The sequence below is a fragment of the Natrix helvetica genome (genome assembly GCF_964273705.1).
Source record: "Natrix helvetica genome assembly, chromosome: 10".
Taxonomy (NCBI): Eukaryota; Metazoa; Chordata; class Lepidosauria; order Squamata; family Natricidae; genus Natrix; species Natrix helvetica.
In genome coordinates this window covers 3,700,399-3,717,657 of record NC_138561.1, presented here as the reverse complement: position 1 = coordinate 3,717,657, position 17,259 = coordinate 3,700,399, and the positions used below count along the sequence as shown (strand labels likewise).

The following is a 17,259-nucleotide window of genomic DNA, read 5'->3' as shown; positions in this document are numbered from 1 at the left end:
GTGGACTTCAACTCCCAGAATTCAGCATAGCTGGCTGGGGAATTCTGGGAGTTGAAGTCCACAAGTCTTAAAGTTCCCAAGTTTGGACACCCCTGACTTAGACTAATGGAGTTGGAAGGGACCGCCTGTCCTTCTACCTTCTGTAAAGTTCACTTTACCTTCTATAAATTGGCATGCCCCCCCCTCCCCCCCCATATGACCTGTGGGCTTCAACTCCCAGAATCCCTGCACCGGCCATGCTCAGGAAATGCCACGGTTGTGCCGGCTCAGGAATTGTGGGAGTTGAAGTCCACAGATCATAAAAGGGGCCATAGTTGCCCCCCCCCCCCCTGATCTATTTTCTTCTCTTTTTTTCTCTCTGCCTTTTCTAGTGATTTGGACTGGGCGGTGTTTGAGTCAGATCTACTGGTTACCAGTTCTGTCGACACATACATCTACATCTGGGACATCAAGTAAGAGCTTTGGTGGCCTGTAAGAGGACAGACGTAGTCACTAAGTGTTTTTGGGGAGACTGAAAGTTCCTGTAGGGCAGTGCCCCCCCCCAACCTTTGGGGCACCAGGGACCTTTTCCACGGACCAGAGGGGGCATGGTATCGTGTGCTGCCTGCATCCCATGGATGGGGCTTTGCTTGCTTGTGTGGATCAATTTCTGGCATGCCGTGGACCTGTGTTGGTCCATGGATGGGATTGGGGGCCTCTGCTGCAGGGCACCTGTGGCAGCAGCTGCTGTTTTTAAATGGGGTGCTTCCTAATACCTTGGGCAGGGGTGTCAAACTCAAGGCCCGGGGCTGGACCTGGCCCTGAGGTGCTTAGATCTGGCCCACGGGGTCACCCTAAAACCAGAGACCAGTTCTAGGGTGAGAGACCAACCCGTGGTGTCTCTGCCGGGAAAAACAGGCTCCTGAGCTCCGTTTCCAGCCTCCTGCAACCCTCTCCCAGTGAAAACGGAGCTCCATTTTCGCTGGCAGAGTGTTACAGGAGGCCGTCACAGCCGGAAACGGAATTCGGAAGCATGTTTTTACTAGCAGAGGACTCGGGCTGCCACATGAATGACATCGAGCAGGCCATGCCCTCTACACACCCCGGCCCTCCCCCCTCCAGGTCAAACACAATCCTGATGCAGCCCTCAATTAAATCGAGTTTGACACCCCTGACCTTGGGTATTATTAATGTTGTCTTCTATTATAGCTTAGCAAGTGGGGTTTGCATTTGCTATGGTGCAAAGAGGAGTTACATGTGTGTGTGTGTGTGTGTGTTAATAATGACACGCTTTATTGATTAGCCTATAGGCCATATCAAAGCACAAGGTTCAAACACGTATCACCAATAAAATTCTGTACGGATTATTTTAAATAAAGAGTAGGGTAAAATACAATAGATATAGCATGAGATACAATGTAATTTAATACATAAATATGCAAAATAGGATAGAATGACATAAAATTATATTTCGGAGTCCCCCTTAAAGCTACCCTCATCAGTCCCACGTATGCAGATCTCAGACGATCCATTTTGCTTAAGTCCTGTGCTGTGTTCAATGTTATTTTCAGGCTCTGGCCGCACCTGAAAATAAGTTATGTGCGGTATGTGTGTAGATGAGGTGGGGGAGAATTCTGTGAAATTGAATTACAGGTTGTCCTCCACCTATCACTACAATTGGGACCAGAATTTCCATTTTTAAGCAAGGCCGCTAAGTGAGCCGCACACCGATTCGGCTACCTTTTTGCCAATGTCGTTAAGTCAGTCACTGCAGTTGTTAAGTGAATCGCAGTCATTAAGCAAATCCAGCTTCCTCCATTCACTTTGGCTGCTTGGCAAAGTTGCCGATGGCGATCAAGAAGCTGCAACCCTCTTAAATCTCCTGAAGCGTGATCACATATCTTGGGGTGGTGGTGGTGGCAACAGTGTGAGTATCACTTGTGAGTCACATTCCAACAGGTGCCAGAATCCCCCCTTCAGCTTCAAAGGTCCTCATGATGCGCCTGGGCTCACAGTCCTTTCTTTGTTACACAGCCATTCAAATTTACACTGAAAGGCCCACCTGTACCTTGCTGGCACGAAGGCAGGTTTCTCGCAGGTTTTGGAATAAAGGGACCAGTTGTTTCCAAGCAGTTTGCCACAAAGTTTGTCCCATGTCCCGCAGGCCAACCAAAAACGCCAAGTTGCCTGCTTAATCAGGGCAGGATATGCCAGAGACTTTCATTTTCCACACTCAAGGCAAATGGTTTTTGCTCCCACTCTGGTGCAGATCAAACAAGGAAGATGAAGAAGAAAGAAGAACCCCAGAAAAGTAATTTGTATTATAGATGCGGTAGAAAAGACAAAAGCCTAAGGAAGATAGGATTCACAAACCTAGGAAAAATGGTGTATTAGTAGAAGAGTAACAAGGATAGTCTGATGTAAATAGCCAAACATAGATTGATAAGGAAAAGAGAATGAAACAAGGGGGTTAAAAGTGTAAAATTGGATAGAAATGTATGGAGAGGGAAATTGAGAGGTACATTGGTAACGATGTACCGATTGATATCTGCTATAGCAGGGGTGTCCAAACTTGGGAACTTTAAGGCTCGTGGACTTCAACTCCCAGAATTCCCCAGCCAACTTGGGAACTTTAAGGCTTGTGGACTTCAATGCCCAGAATTCCCCAGCCAGGCTGGGGAATTCTGGGAGTTGAAGTCCACGAGCCTTAAAGTTCCCAAGTTTGGACAGACCTGTGCTATACGAAGGAACGTGAAGCTCCAAAGTGATATATAAATGTTGTGTATGTTTTTGTTAATGTGTTTACATGTTCAAAATTAAAAATAATAATAAAAAACAAAGAAGCTGGATCCCACCCCCACCCCCCAGGAGTGGCTCCTGCAGCTGCATCTGTGTGTGAATCACATCTTCAGGCCTTGATCAGTGACTCATGCAGAAACAGCAAGGGTGATCTCTGGAGGTGGATTTATTTTAATGCTGTGAAAGTAACTCCCCCTCCCTCCTTGGGCTTCAGAGCAACGTATGCATAAAATTCTCATTAGAGTGGTGTGATGGCCTAGAGGCGGCGCCATCGCCTCACAATCGGGAGGCTGTGAGTTCGATCCTAGGTAGAGGCAGATATTTCTCTCTCTGGGCACAAGGAGAATATATCTGCTGAACAAAACTCCGCATTGGCAACAGGAAGGGTATCCGGCCATTAAAACACTCTGCTAGTGCCATTCAGTTGCCCGAATTCTACCCCACAAGGGATTATGGGGTTGTTAAATGATGATGTATGCATAGAATTTTAATTACCGTATTTTTCGGAGTATAAAATGCACCAAGATTTTGAAGAGGCAAATTAAAAAAAAAAGTTTTTGCACTCTGCAGACCTCTCAAAACCAGCCCGTTTTTTTGTGAAAATGGGCCTGTTTTTTGTTGAAAAAGGACATGCATAGCGTTTAGAAGGCTTATAGAGTGCTCCTGGGGGTTGGGAGGGGGAGGAAATAAGCAAAATAATGGCCTGTTTTTCATGAAAACTGGCCCATTTTTCATCAATAAAGGGCATGCATAGCCTTTAGGAGGCTTCCAGAGTGCTCCTGGGGGGGCAAAAACGAGGAGAAAACGGTCCATATTTTGCTCATTTCTGCCCTCCTCAGCCCCCAGGAGCACCCTGGAAGCCTCCTAAAGGCTATGCACGGCCATTTTTGCAAAGGGGGCGGGGTTTCAGGAGGCCAAAAATGCTGTTTAAGATGCACCCAGATTTTCACCCTCTTTTTTGAGGGGAAAAAGGTGCATCTTACACTCCGAGAAATACGGTGTTTGGCGGTAGGAGTTTAGGAGAGCGTCGTTAAGCCTTACGATCTTATGGCAGCATTGTTGTTTTTCAGAGACACCCGGAAGCCCACTGTCTCTCTCTCCGCTGTTGGTAAGCACCGGTGGGTGATTAGCCTGGTTGGAAATCTTCACAGCTTGCCTTTCCTGGGGCTTCAACACAGATAATGGACGCGACTCCCGTAGATCATCGTTTAGGATTCCCCCTCCCACCCTCAGCTGTCGGATCTTTTGTTCTGAAACATTTCCATTGCTACTCTTTCCTTCACCCAAGCTGCGTTTGCTTCATTTACTACTGTAGTATCGTAATAACAGGACACAGTAGTACTGGGAACCGGACAGGTGGTGTTTAAACACCATTGGGGTGCTGGATATGCCGGTCATGAGTGGGTACATAGAATTTATAGATCAACAGAGTTGGAAGGGACCCTGTAGGTAATCCAGTCCAACCCTCACCCAAGTAGGGGACCTTACACCATTTCTGACAGATGGCAGTCCAGTCTCTTCTTGAAAGCCTCCAGGGATGAAACTCCCACAACTTTTGAAGGCAACTTCTGTTCCATGGGTTGATGATATCTCACTGTCATTGTATCGTAGGCTCACTGAATTTTAGGGCGGGAAGGGAACTCGGAGGTCTTCTAGTCCAGCCCCCTAGTCAAGGCAGGAGACCTTATACCATCCTGCTCAAATGGTTGTCCAGTCTATTTGTGAGAACCTCCAGTGATGGAGCAATAGGCAAGCTATTCCATGAAGTGTTCTCACTGTCTGGAAAGTTCTCCTGATTTCTATGTTGGATCTCCCTTTAGCAAGCTTCCACTTACTACCACCTATGGGTCCTGCCCTCTGGTGCTTTGGAGAAGTACTTGGAAGTATCTTGTTCCTTGTGTAAGTTAGCTAATAGCCCATGACGGCACCTGGAATGTGGTAGACAGACAAGTAGTTATTGCTAGAGCGTAAAGTCCGGTCCATACTCCTGGAGACTGAACTTCCTTCATGGTACAGAGGACAGTATGAAGTATTGAGGAACAAGCCCCGGAGTGGCACCATCCTGTGACAGCTTGGGGTAGATTCCCCTGCAGTGCTCCATGTTATAACTCTGGGCTCTATTCCTTTCTTGGAAACTTCTTAAGTCTACACGAACCATAATCCCCACTTGTGCTAGAGCAGCTAGACAGCCCAATAGTCCCCTGGGGCTTGAATGGGCCGGAGAGGTTAGCTCTATCGTAGTGACCTTGTTTCTTTCTGGAAGGCGTTTGTTGACTCCTAGTCCTCTGCTCCTTCTGCAGCTGGAGCCTCCCAGGTAAAGTGGAATAAGAAGAATGCCAACTGCTTGGCAACCAGCCATGATGGGAATGTGCGCATCTGGGACAAAAGGGTGAGTCCTTGTTCCTTTCCCTGCTTTTGTCTAAGGAGTCTGTGTCTGTGTCAGCGCTCCATGCATGAAATCAATCAGAGACCAAGGCAGAATCATCCTTAAAGTTCCAATTGAATCATACAGGCATGTTGGCACGGCTGTGGAATTCCAACTCTGATTCTCTTCCTGGAATTCCACCCAGTTGAAAGTTCATGATCTTATCCCCAATCCCATAATCCATCACATGGTCCAATCTTCATCTTCCACGCTGGCATCTACACCCCTCTGCTTCCGGTCAGGTGTCGAGGTGCGGAGACAAAAGATGACCTTGAGCTTCTAGAAAGAATGACAACAGTACATTCCACAATCCTACTCCTTTCTATTCCCCCCTCCCAACTACTACATTAATGAAACAGCATAGGGAAATATAAGAAAGTGTGGCAGGCCAAAGATCCTAAAAGGAACATAACTACAGGCCTGACAGTCTGTGTGTAAAAGAGAGACAGACAGACAGACAGACAGACATGGAGGGGGGCAGTGGACATTGCAAGCTGGTTAAACCCTTTTGCTCTCTGAAGCCTCCTTCACAAACAATATGTTAGATCCATGGTTGGTCGATGGAGATTCTCCACCCCTCCAGGTCACGGTTGTCCCAAAGGTGTTTTTTCAAGAGGCAACTGGACTTTCTGGTTTTTCTTTGAAGACGTTTCACTTCTTGTCCAAGAAGCTTCTTCAGCTCCCCTCACTTCCCCAATCCAAACAGCACTTCAGGCCTTCTTCAATACTGTTTCTGGCCGCTGTGTTTCAACAACAGGACAAACTCCGCCATAGAACAGAGCCCTTTCGAGCACTGGCTTTTGGAGAGTTCCAGTCATCGGAAGCCATCTCCAAACAGACTGTTCCAACCCTAGAAGGGAGTCTCTACAACATTAGAAAGAGTTTTGTTTGAGTATTGGAAGAGTTTTGAGTTGTGTTCCAAGAGAACTCATCGGTTGGGAAAGTTCCAAGGGAACATTTCACTTTTGCTCTGAGCTCGTATTTCTTTCCCCCTGAAGATTCCTACTTCTAATTCCTGCAGAAACATCCCTCCCTCCAGGGTCCCTTTTCTTCTTCAGTTACTGGATTCCAGACATGTTATCTGTGTAAGGCTTCCCAGCTTGAATCCATTGGGATCATTTCCCAACTGGGCTCTGGGGAAGACCAGTAATAGATGCCTGTAGGTTTCTTGGAAAGATTCTTGACTTATTTTCTGTCACCGTTCCTATCCATGACTGAAATCCTCTCTCGAAGGGCCTGTCAGCCCTGAAGCCATTTGGGGAGCATCTTAGGGGCTGCCACAGTAAGGCCAGTTGGAGCTGTGGGAACGTGAGGGGGGAGATAGAGATAGCTTGGGGGGGGGGGATGTGTAGCCAAAATAACGTTCTTTCCTTTTCTTTTTAAGTTTATACAATTATAGGTACACATTCACATCGTTGTTATTCTTTTTTACATTTGTCGTTCGTATACACTTGTCATTCCATTTACAGGGTTATAACCTACCATTTGGGTTGCTTTGTTTATCATCCCTCGCCTGTTTTGACACCACCTTCTTTTCCCTTTCTTTTCTCCCTCCCTCCCTTCTCTACTTTCTTCCTTCCTCTCTCCTTTTCCTTCCTTCTCCCCTTACATCTCCCCTACTCCTCTTCCCCTTCCTACCCTCTCTCCTTCTCCCTTCCATCTTCCTCTCCTCACCTCTATCTTTCTTCCCTCCTCTTCCTCTCCTCCTCTCTTCCTTTCTTTTTCTATTGTTGTAGGTGTCTCTTCCATCTCTTAATTTTTATTTTCTTGGGGTGGTATTTCCACAGACCCAGAAATAGTTAAATATCATTTCTTGCTCCCTTTCCTTCTCAAATCTATCCTGATTATGTTTCAAAATAACATTCTTTCCTGTGGGAGCCAAGGATGCTCTACCAGGTTTTGGAAAGGCGTGGACCGAAACAAACCAGGATTGGGGCTGCGACCTGATTGGACGGTGTGAGGGACGTGTGACCTGGGAGAAAGAATTGGGGTTTTTGATTTGGGTGGGGAAAACCTCGAATCCTCCAGGTCCCTCGGGTTTTCCCGAGATGTGCCAGTGTGACATGCCAAATATATCTATACTTTGAGGAATATGGCTGCCTTGGAGTTTTGATTCTGTTGGGTGTGCTAACTGGAACCCCGAGAAGGCTTTTATATGTTTTGTAAGTCTTGCTTTCCATTAACGCACGGCAAAGAACGAAACAGTGTCCTGTGACGGTGTCCCGGAATTGGCTGCCAAAGAGAAGCCACGATGCTTCCCCTGAAGGCAGCCTGTGACATCCCAGTGAGATTGCTGTGGTCTCTTCTGGAAACTTTCCAACCCGAGCATTTTCTCTGCTTTCAGAAACCAAGCACTGCTGTGGAGTACCTGGCCGCGCACCTCTCTAAAATCCACGGCCTGGATTGGCACCCAGACAACGAAAACATTTTGGCCACCTCCAGTCAGGACAACTCCGTCAGGGTAGGTTAGGGGACTGGGTTGGCTGGGCTGGCACCTGGCGTTTGCAGGGATATCCTGGCAGAGTGGAAGCCAGGGGTGAAATCCAGCAGGTTCTGGGGAATTGGTAGCGGAAACTTTGAGTGGTTCGGAGAACCGACAAATGCTACCTCTAGCTGGCCCCAGAGTGGGGAGGGAATAGAGATTTTGCAGTGTCCTTCCCCTGGAGTGGGGAGGGAATGAGGATTTTGCAGTGTCCTTTCCCTGCCACGCCCACCAAGCCACGCCCACAGAACTGGTAGTAAAAAAAATTGAATTTCACCACTGGTGGAAGCCATTGGGTGGTTTGGATGCTTGTTTGGGCTGGGCAGAAAACGCAGGGGACCCCAGCAGTGTTCGGTCTCTACTGGCCTTCCCTTGTTATGGGGACCACCAGAAGATGAATGAAGGCTGCAGTGAGGCTGAATCCCGTTTCTTGGCTTGAACAGCCGGGGGTCTCCCTGGTGAATGAGGGGCCTGTTTTCTCTGGATCCCTGCCAGAATTCATTGTTGTGTGCTTCAGCAACACGCTTACGCTGTAGGCATCAGACCGCTGCAGCCCAGCGATCTTTATATTTGTCTACTATGCGTGTATTCATTTATCAGAATCAGCTGATGATTTTTGTTCCTCTTGGAAGCTCAGCAAATCCTGGAAAGTCTACTAATCAATTATAACATTCTTATAAATAAAGACGTCATTGTAATATTGGCTGTTACTGTAAGTCAGGGGTGTCCAAACTTGGAAACTTTAAGACTTGTGGACTTCAACTCCCAGAATTCCCCAGCCAGCATGGCTGGCTGGGGAATTCTGGGAGTTGAAGTCCACAAGTCTTAACGTTCCCAAGTTTGGACACCCCTGCTGTAAGTGCTCTCAAGTACAAAGGGTGTATTTTAAAAACAATATTTTTTGTTTGCAAGCTGACATGAATAGTTATCCTGAAAATACTTACAGATCGTCCTCAATTTATGACCATTTCATTTAACGATCATTTGCAGCTATGATGGCACTGGAAAAAAGTGACGTATAGCAGGGCCTCACACTTAGGACTGTAGCAATGTCCCTGTGATGAAAATGTGGGCGCCTGGTCACCAGCATATATTTACAATGCAAGTCAAGGGGGAAAACTGGCTTCACTTAACTCTGTGATCTGCATAATGACGACTGCAAAAAAAGGTCCCAGAGTCAAGTGCTGCTCGCTTAAATAACCACATTGCTTAGCGATAGACATTCCAGTCCCAATTCAGGTCATAAGTCAAAGGCTACCGGAATTTCTCAGCCACACTGTCGTAGCCCTGAGAGGATATATCATCTACTCATTTTAGGAGTGCTAGGGATATGCAGGAAATGATCTCTACAGACAAATATCTGCCAATAGGGGAATAAAATGCTCTTCTGTTGGCAGAAAGTCAGTTTTTCATTCCCCTCCTTCCTGTGATCTAAAAGGAGACGGATTGATTGGCATTCCAAGGCCAGGAGTAAGTGACTTGTATCTTCCGATGATTAATGGGAGGTTTTGCTCTGTGGAATCCTTTTGATACCTGATCCCGCAAATGGAAAGCCAAAGATTTTCACCCACCTTCAATCGTTCCCTCCCACCCACAGCAGCTGCTGGGATTCTCCATTTGCAAATCTTTTGGGGCCGTTTAATCTCTTTTTAATATGGTGGTGATTTTCTTCTATTGCGCCGCTTAAGCATCTTTCACCAGAGTGGCCTTTTCTCTCTCTTGTTGAAGTTTTGGGACTACCGACAACCCCGAAAATACCTCAACATTTTGGCCTGTCAAGTTCCGGTCTGGAAAGCCAGATATACGGTAAGGAGAGTTTCTGTGGAGCCCAGGTGAGCCGAAAGGCTGGCTGTGGATCTCACTCCCCTATGGGGCGCTGGAGGGACTGATGGCCGGTGGCCAGGACTGAAGAGAGCGGAGGCGCAGTGGTTAAAGTGCAGTATTGCAGGCTACCTCTGCTGACTGCCGGCTGCCTGCAATTTGGCAGTTCGAATTGCACCAGGCTGAAGGTTGACTCAGCCTTCCATCCTTCCGAAGTGGGTAAAATGAGGACCCAAATTGTTGGGGGCAAGAGGCTGACTCTGTAAACCGCTTAGAGGGAGCTGTAAAAGCAGTGTGAAGCGGTATGTAAGTCTAAGTGCTATTGCTATCTTCCTTCCTTCTTTCCTTCCTTCCCTCCCTCCCTCCCTCCCTCCCTCCCTCCCTCCCTCCCTCCCTTCCTTCCTTCCTTCCTTCCTTCCTTCCTTCCTTCTTGTTAGAATGCAGCATTGCAGGCTAAGTCTGCCCACTGCCATGAGTTCAATTCTCTCTGGCTCAAGGTTGACTCAGCCTTCCATCCTCCTGAGGTGGGTCAAATGAGGACCCAAATTGTTGGGGGCAAGAGGCTGACTCTGTAAACCGCTTAGATAGGGCCGTAAAGCACTGTAAAGCGGTATACAAGTCTAAGCTCTATGGCTACATGTTTTTGGCCAGGAGTTACTTTTGCTGTGGGGGAAATGGTGTCAGGCTTAGGAAACCTGTTACATGGTGACCTCACTGGAAGGGTGGGGTGAGGATTTGGGCCACATCTGTTTTACTTTTCAGGTGTTTGATGTGGCACAGCAGAAGGAAAATTTCAAAAAACAAAATATTTTTTTGAGACTGCTAGCGGCGTAGCCCACTTCCTTGTAGACTTTTTATCTTTTTTATAAATAAAAAAAATCCAACAAATATTTACAGTTTTTTTTTTTGGGTGGCTTCCACTAAATTTTGGTTGTGTGATCTGGGGCATGTTCTGGGAGCTGCAAAAAGTGACCCGTGGACCTAGGTGGTCCCCATTGCCCACTCTTTGCTCGGGGGAGAGATGGCAGCTCACAGTATGACACCCCCTTTCATGCAATACTTCCCTTACCCAACTCTGGAGGTTTCATTCTCCTGGCAAGATTGGGAAAGGCACAATTTGGCCCAAAGCCTGTTGTCAGTTGATGCAACTCTAACTCCTGTGTTTAACTGCAATTCCTATCCTCCTTGGTTGCCCTGGAGAAGAGAATATCTGGGAGATACTCCGTTGAAGTCTTGCACAGACAGTCCCAAGCTAGACAAGCCCAAACATTTGATTGGCGCGGTGGATGCTTCCACTATTCCTTGACTGGGATAAGCTGGAAATGTTGGGCAGGGGAAGCCTTAAATATAATTGTCTTCTGGATCACGTCTCATCTTTGTCTTCCTTTGTGCAAGAAAGGTCTACAAGAGATACATCATGGTGGTATGAGATGCCCACTGACGTGGCCTCCAATGTTGCTTACTGTTACAGGGGTCTCCAACCTTGGCCACTTTATTTGTGACTTGTGGGCTTCAACTCCCAGGATTGGCTGGCTGAGGAATTCTGGGAGTTCAAGTCCACAAGTCATAAAGTAGCCAAGGTTGGAGACCCCTGTACTTTTATGCTCACTGTTATTCCACACACACGTTTGCCTTAAACTTCATAATCTTCAACCTCTCCCTCCTCACCAAAGGTAGAATTGCAAGCTCATGGGCACCGCCAATAGGATGCTTCGAGGAGACTCCCAGCCACGGAGAAGAAGATTAAGGGTGCAAAGGAAAAAAAAACCTGTGGATTCTGATTTGTGCTGAAATGGATAAATTGATGTGGGAATTGAAGAACAAAGACCAATCAGAATATTATAAGATCTGGGATAAATTCTATCAATGGTTGGAACAAAAAGGGAAAGACCCAAAATAAGCAATGATTTAAGATTTAGAAGAATGGAGATTAGAATTATGTATGAAATCGTAACAATGAAAATGTATAAGACAAGAACAAAGCAATATGGATGGAAATATGATATAGTTATATTTGTAAATACTGAATAGACCAATTGTAAATAAGCATGGTGGTTATAATATGTAACTTTATATTCTAGTATATATGGCAAAGACATCGCCAGGACGGTTACACTGTGTCCAATGTTTTAATGTGTGTTTAATAAAAAAAAACACTTTTTAATAAAGAAAGAAAGAAAAAACAGTGGAGGAAACTCACTAAAACCCTGCTTTAATTACTGCCCACTTGCTGTGAGGGGTTAGGAAGCTTGTAAACACACACGATCCGGCATGATCCAATGTGGGTCGGTCACCGGGACCAGAGGCTTTGTCTTCCGACCTTCTGGACTCGTGCCAGAGACCCTCCTCAGGGAACTTCTCTGCGTGCTCTGGGCTGTTGTGTGCGTGGTGCAGCACAAAGCACACACACAGAAGTTCTCTAAGGATGGGCTCCAGCAAGAGTCCAAAAGCTGGGAAGACAAAACCTCAGGTTGGATCCTGCAACATTTTCTTGGGACACGAATATTTGGCTACACGCTATTCTGCCCGGCAGTCCTTTACAACTGTAGACCTTGAAAGGCGAAACGGAGGTGAGTCACTAACCTCCTTCCTTTCCCCTTTGTAGCCTTTTAGCAATGGGCTGGTGACAGTGATGGTGCCCCAGCTTCGGAGAGAGAACAGCCTCCTCCTTTGGGACGTCTGCGATCTCAACACGCCGGTTCACACCTTCGTGGGACATGATGATGTTGTGCTAGAATTCCAGTGGAGGAAACAGAAGGAAGGTGTGTGTGACTGGGGACTGGGGTGTCCATCCTCTCTCCTTCTTATTGGAGCAGGGGACTCAGTTGAGCAGATTCCCGGTTTAGATAGTTATTTTTATCCCACATTATTTTTATTCCGTGTCATCCATCCCACCTAAGCTAGTTAGCGAAGAAAGGCTCCTGGCTCATTGTTTTCCATTGTTTTCGCTGAAAACAAAAGTGGTTACAGAAGTAGCAAAGCCGACTCTGCCAGTTTCGTGCGCAAAGGATTCAATTACTTTTCCTTTTCTCCCCTGGCCACGCCCTGTTATCAGTCCACATCCAATTAAAAGTTCTTGTGTTCTTTAGGGAATGGACCCTCAGTTGCTCCATCTTCTCCATCTTCACATTCTTTTGTCTGACCTTGTGTTTCACTTTTCAGGCCAGCACAGCTTGGCTCCCAACAATACACCCCCCCCCCCCCAATTGTCCTCCCGCATTCCAATCTCTTCCCTCCCCCCATCGCTAATGTCAGGCTGGCAAGATGTGATTCGAAGCTTAGCAGAATGGCAGCCGTGCCATGAAAATTCAAGGTGGCACACACAGACCTAACAGTCCTTCAGCTCTGGCTATTTCATATAAGTCTATGTACTTTTGGTATTGCTGTTGGGCCAATCCTTTTGTGGCCGATTGAGAGGCCCTTGCTGTGTGCTTTCCTTTGCTTCAAGGCTAAAAAGTGGGATATCTGTGCAACATTACATACACAAATCTCAATACATTGTATTACACATACTTACCACAGCTAGGATTGCATTCACACAAAACTGGAAACGAATCAATACACCCGCAGAGGAAACAATAATTAGAAAGGTACTTGAATGTGTAGAGATGGACAAAATGACCATGGAGTTAAAAGAAAGAAAAGAATCGAATTTCTATAAAATATGGAATAGAATTTATAATTGGCTAGAAAACAGAAGCCAAAACAGGAAATAGAAGTCTTTGTTTTTTGTTTTTTTCTAAACTAGTACTGAATAAAAATTAACCAAAATTACTAATTACTATCAAACTTAAAGTATTGACCACAATGTAAATACAATGGTGATAGGAACAATTAATATCATTATAGTTGTTAGTACAGCTGTTATTACATTATTACAGAAGTTAAAACCGTTAGGAAGGCAATGTAGAATGGAGAACTATAAAGGCTAAACATGTATGCCAATACAGAAGGCTATATAACTATTTTTTATATTGTTACGTTTGTCTTGTTTTTGCTTACTTTTTCTTGCATCCCCCCCGTTTTTAAAGGTAAAAATGTTTCATAAAAACTATTTTTTTTAAAAAAAACCACACACAAATATATTGCCGATTCTTCCCTGGTTCATTTTCTATAGATTCTGACTTTCTCCTGCCTTTGAATTCAAAAGCAGACCTACCTAGCATATGATAGGTGTTTCCTCTCTTCCTTTAAGGGTCAAAGGACTATCAGCTGGTCACCTGGTCGCGAGATCAGACCCTTCGGATGTGGCGAGTGGATTGTCAGCTGCAGCGGGTGAGTCCTAAGCATTCGGAATTCTTTCCTGGCCCCAGCTTGAAAATGTAACAGTCCTGTCTATGCAGCTGCCTGGGGTCCTCTCTCCCACTGCAAGTCTGGCAGGTTACTTCCTGGGGTCTCCTACATATTTCCATAAAGGTGTTTTCCCTACAGTTGATTTATGGCAGATTGCCCCTCCCTCATTCTCTCACATGGTGTTGGCTTGGCTTTACGCTGTCTTCACTGCCTCTTGTTCCAGTTATGCTCCAGTGACCTCCTGGAGGGGGTGGAGGAGCTGATTGATGGGATTTCTCTCCTGCCCGAGGCAGACAAGGCCCTGCCAGTCCAAGAGACCGAGCCTCAGCAGAACTTCACCCACGGAGAGGAGGAAAGTGAGTCCTAGAACCTGTGTGGGGGCAAATGATCAGGTCATTTTACGTTGGGGTGGGAAATCTTTGGATCTACATGTGTGTTTTTTTAAAAGATGGATCTTTGATCGCACCATCGCTGCCCAAGACTAAAATGTATATATTTATGTATTAGATTTTTGTCATCTAGCCTTTATTATTTTTAATAAAGTTAATGTAATTGAATTAATATAATTAACTCAAAGCTACAGACATACCTAATTCTCCTCCTTCCTCCTGTTTTCCCTACAATAACAACAACCCTGTGAGGTGGGTTTAGCTGAGAGAGTGACTGGTCCAAAGTCATCCAGCTGGCTTGCATGCCTAAGGTGGGACTGGGACGCCCAGTCTCCTGGTGATTGGCCCAAAGTCACTCAGCCAGTTCTCAGACCTAAGAAGGCACTAGAACTCACCGTCTCCTGGTCTCTAGTCCAGCCCCTTAATCACTAACCCAGAGTGGCTGTCTTATAAAAGATACATTCAAATTATGCTTGACTCCTGGATATGCCCAGGCAGTTTTTATGGCAGTAGGTTGTGAATATGGCTTATTGTTGCTATCTTTCAGAGTTGTTGTTCTTAACTTCCTGGGTTAGCCCATTAACTTCCCCAATAATTCCCTAGCAAAATTATGAATGGGTTGGGTTGGGGTGGGGTGGGGTGGGGTGGGATGGGATGGAATGGAATAGAATAGAATAGAAATGACTTTATTGTCATTGAATGTACACTAATCGTCATATATTAAAATGAAATTTCATTGCATACAGCTCTCAATATACACTACATGAATATGACTACATAAATAAAGACATACCTACATACATACATAATTATGCATCTAACCGCCTATATTATATAACACAGAGAAACAACCCAGTCTAGTTCAGATGTATACATCTACATGGCAAGGAGTTTACCAGACCGATAGCCTAGGGAACAAAGCTGTTCCAGAGTCTGGTAGTCCTACTGTAGTTACTTAGAAACCTCTTTCTGGAGGGGAGCAACAGAAACAGACTATGACGTGGGTGTGTGGGGTCTCTAACAATGCTTTGACCTCTAGGCACAGAGCGCTTATGAGCAGCATCCTGAATTCATAGGAAGCGAGTGTCTAACTCGCTGCTTAGCAAGGGCAGCCTGGTGCTACTACCTGTAAGCCTAATATGACGATGCAAAGATTCCTTCACCGTTTAGGAAGGAGCCATTTGCCTCCATCTGGAACGTTTCTTCTTCCTCTGCCGTATTCCTTTCCCCAAACAATCCCATTTCCCTTTCTCCCCAATGTTGGTGCCGCCTTCTGTGCCCAGAACTCTCCTGCGCTGTCCGAAGATTCTCGTCTCTCTCCCTCTGCAGTTTTCAAAGAAGATTCCCAGAAAAGCTTCCTGGTAGGAAAGAAGCTGGACCAACTGGGGCTGCCTCAAACCTTACAACAGGAGTTCTCTCTGATCAACGTGCAAATCCGTAACGTGAATATGGAGGTGAGAAAAACAAAACTTTTATCTGGTTACTGGCTGGAACACAAGATTTCGGAATTGCCTGTTAATTCCTGGAGATAACTCACCTTCATCCTTACCTCTCCTGTTTTTCTTTCATGGTGGACGTCCTCCATTCTAGATACGTGCAAAGCATGTTCTAATTGGCAGCATTGGATGCCTATTCGTAGCCTGAGGGATACATCCTGTCCTTGGTGCTCTCTGAGCTTATTATTTTTTCTTGCAAACGTTTCGTTACCCAATTAGGGAACAAGATCAGCGCTTGAAGAGAGAGGGGTTTAGTTTCTCTTTATATACAACTGACTTGTCCCGTCAGTGTCGGCGGGAGAATTCTTGGTGGTTCCTTCATTAGGCTCTTGTTTACTGTTTGATTGTCTAAGTTGCTCGTTCCTTCACTGGGATATGGTTTACTTCTTGATTGTTGGTCTAACAGAAGGATACGATCAAGTGAGATACTCATACCACACTATAAAGCCCTAGTAAAACCACACCTAGAGTATGGCATCCAGTTTTGGTCACCACACTATAAAGAAGTTATTAAAAGATTAGGGAAAGAGTGCAAAGAAGAGCAACCAAGAGGATTAGGGGACTGGAGACTAAAACATATGAAGAACGGTTACAGGAAGAGAAGGACCAGGGGAGACAGGAGAGCAGTCTTTCAATGCTTGAGGGGTTGCCACAGAGAGGAGGGGGTCAACCTGTTTTCCCAAGCACCTGAAGGCCAGACAAGGAATAATGTATGGAAACTGACCAAGGAGAGAGATTTAACCTGGAAATAAGGAGAAATTTTCTGACCGTGAGAACAATCAACCCATGGAACAGAAGTGAAGTTGTGGGAGCTTCATCACTGGAGGCTTTCAAAAAGAGAGTGGACTGCCATCTGTCAGAAATGGTGTAGGGTCTCCTGCTTGGGTAGGGGGGTGTTGGACTAGATGACCTACTCGGTTCGTTCCAACTCTTAATCTGTGTGAGCTCAAGGCAGCTTGCCAAAAGATATTTTCTTTTCTTAAAGGCGTCTCTGACTTCATCCTTCCAGATAACCTCTCATCTCCTTACCTTTGTATGGGATCAGTTTGCCCTGCCAGGGGACACCTTTGCTCTACTCCTCCAGCCACCCATCCTTGTAGGGAAATATCAGCAGAAGGCAGACCCAACGTTAGTCCCTCCTAACATTTCTTTCCCGCTTGGCTCTGGCAGATGGACGCGGTCAATCGGAACTGCACGGTCTCGGTGCACTGCAGCAACCACAGGGTGAAGATGTTGGTGATGTTCCCCGCACAGTATCCTAACAACGCCGCCCCCTCCTTCCAGTTTGTCAACCAGACCACAATCCCTTCCACCATGAAGGCCAAGTTGTTGAAGGTAGGTCTGCGCCTAAGCAGCTTTCCTGGGAGAAGGTTGTTAGCAAGAGCTGGTGTGGTGGGGGAGGCATATGCCAGGGATAAGAGTCTTCTTATGACAGCTGCAGGGGTGCAGTGGTTAGACTGCAGTGCTGCAGCTAATTCTGCTAACTGCCAGCAGTTTGATCCCGACCGGCTCAAGGTTGACTCAGCCTTCCGTCTTTCCAAGGTGGGTAAAATGACCCAGATTACTGGGGCCATA

General features: G+C 46.1%; 1 protein-coding gene across 2 annotated transcripts in view; it reads left to right on the top strand.

Annotated features, from left to right (window-relative positions):
- WDR59 (WD repeat domain 59) overlaps positions 1 to 17,259 on the top strand; it is a 76,043-nt gene that overhangs the window by 16,723 nt on the left and 42,061 nt on the right. For both annotated transcript variants that reach the window (XM_081963013.1, XM_081963012.1), the window contains exons 5-14: positions 372 to 452; positions 3,849 to 3,886; positions 5,079 to 5,167; positions 7,548 to 7,664; positions 9,414 to 9,491; positions 12,112 to 12,268; positions 13,702 to 13,781; positions 14,023 to 14,155; positions 15,518 to 15,642; positions 16,855 to 17,019. In XM_081963013.1, the coding sequence (XP_081819139.1) occupies positions 372 to 452; positions 3,849 to 3,886; positions 5,079 to 5,167; positions 7,548 to 7,664; positions 9,414 to 9,491; positions 12,112 to 12,268; positions 13,702 to 13,781; positions 14,023 to 14,155; positions 15,518 to 15,642; positions 16,855 to 17,019 (1,063 nt within the window). The remainder of the gene's footprint in view (positions 1 to 371; positions 453 to 3,848; positions 3,887 to 5,078; positions 5,168 to 7,547; positions 7,665 to 9,413; positions 9,492 to 12,111; positions 12,269 to 13,701; positions 13,782 to 14,022; positions 14,156 to 15,517; positions 15,643 to 16,854; positions 17,020 to 17,259) is intronic.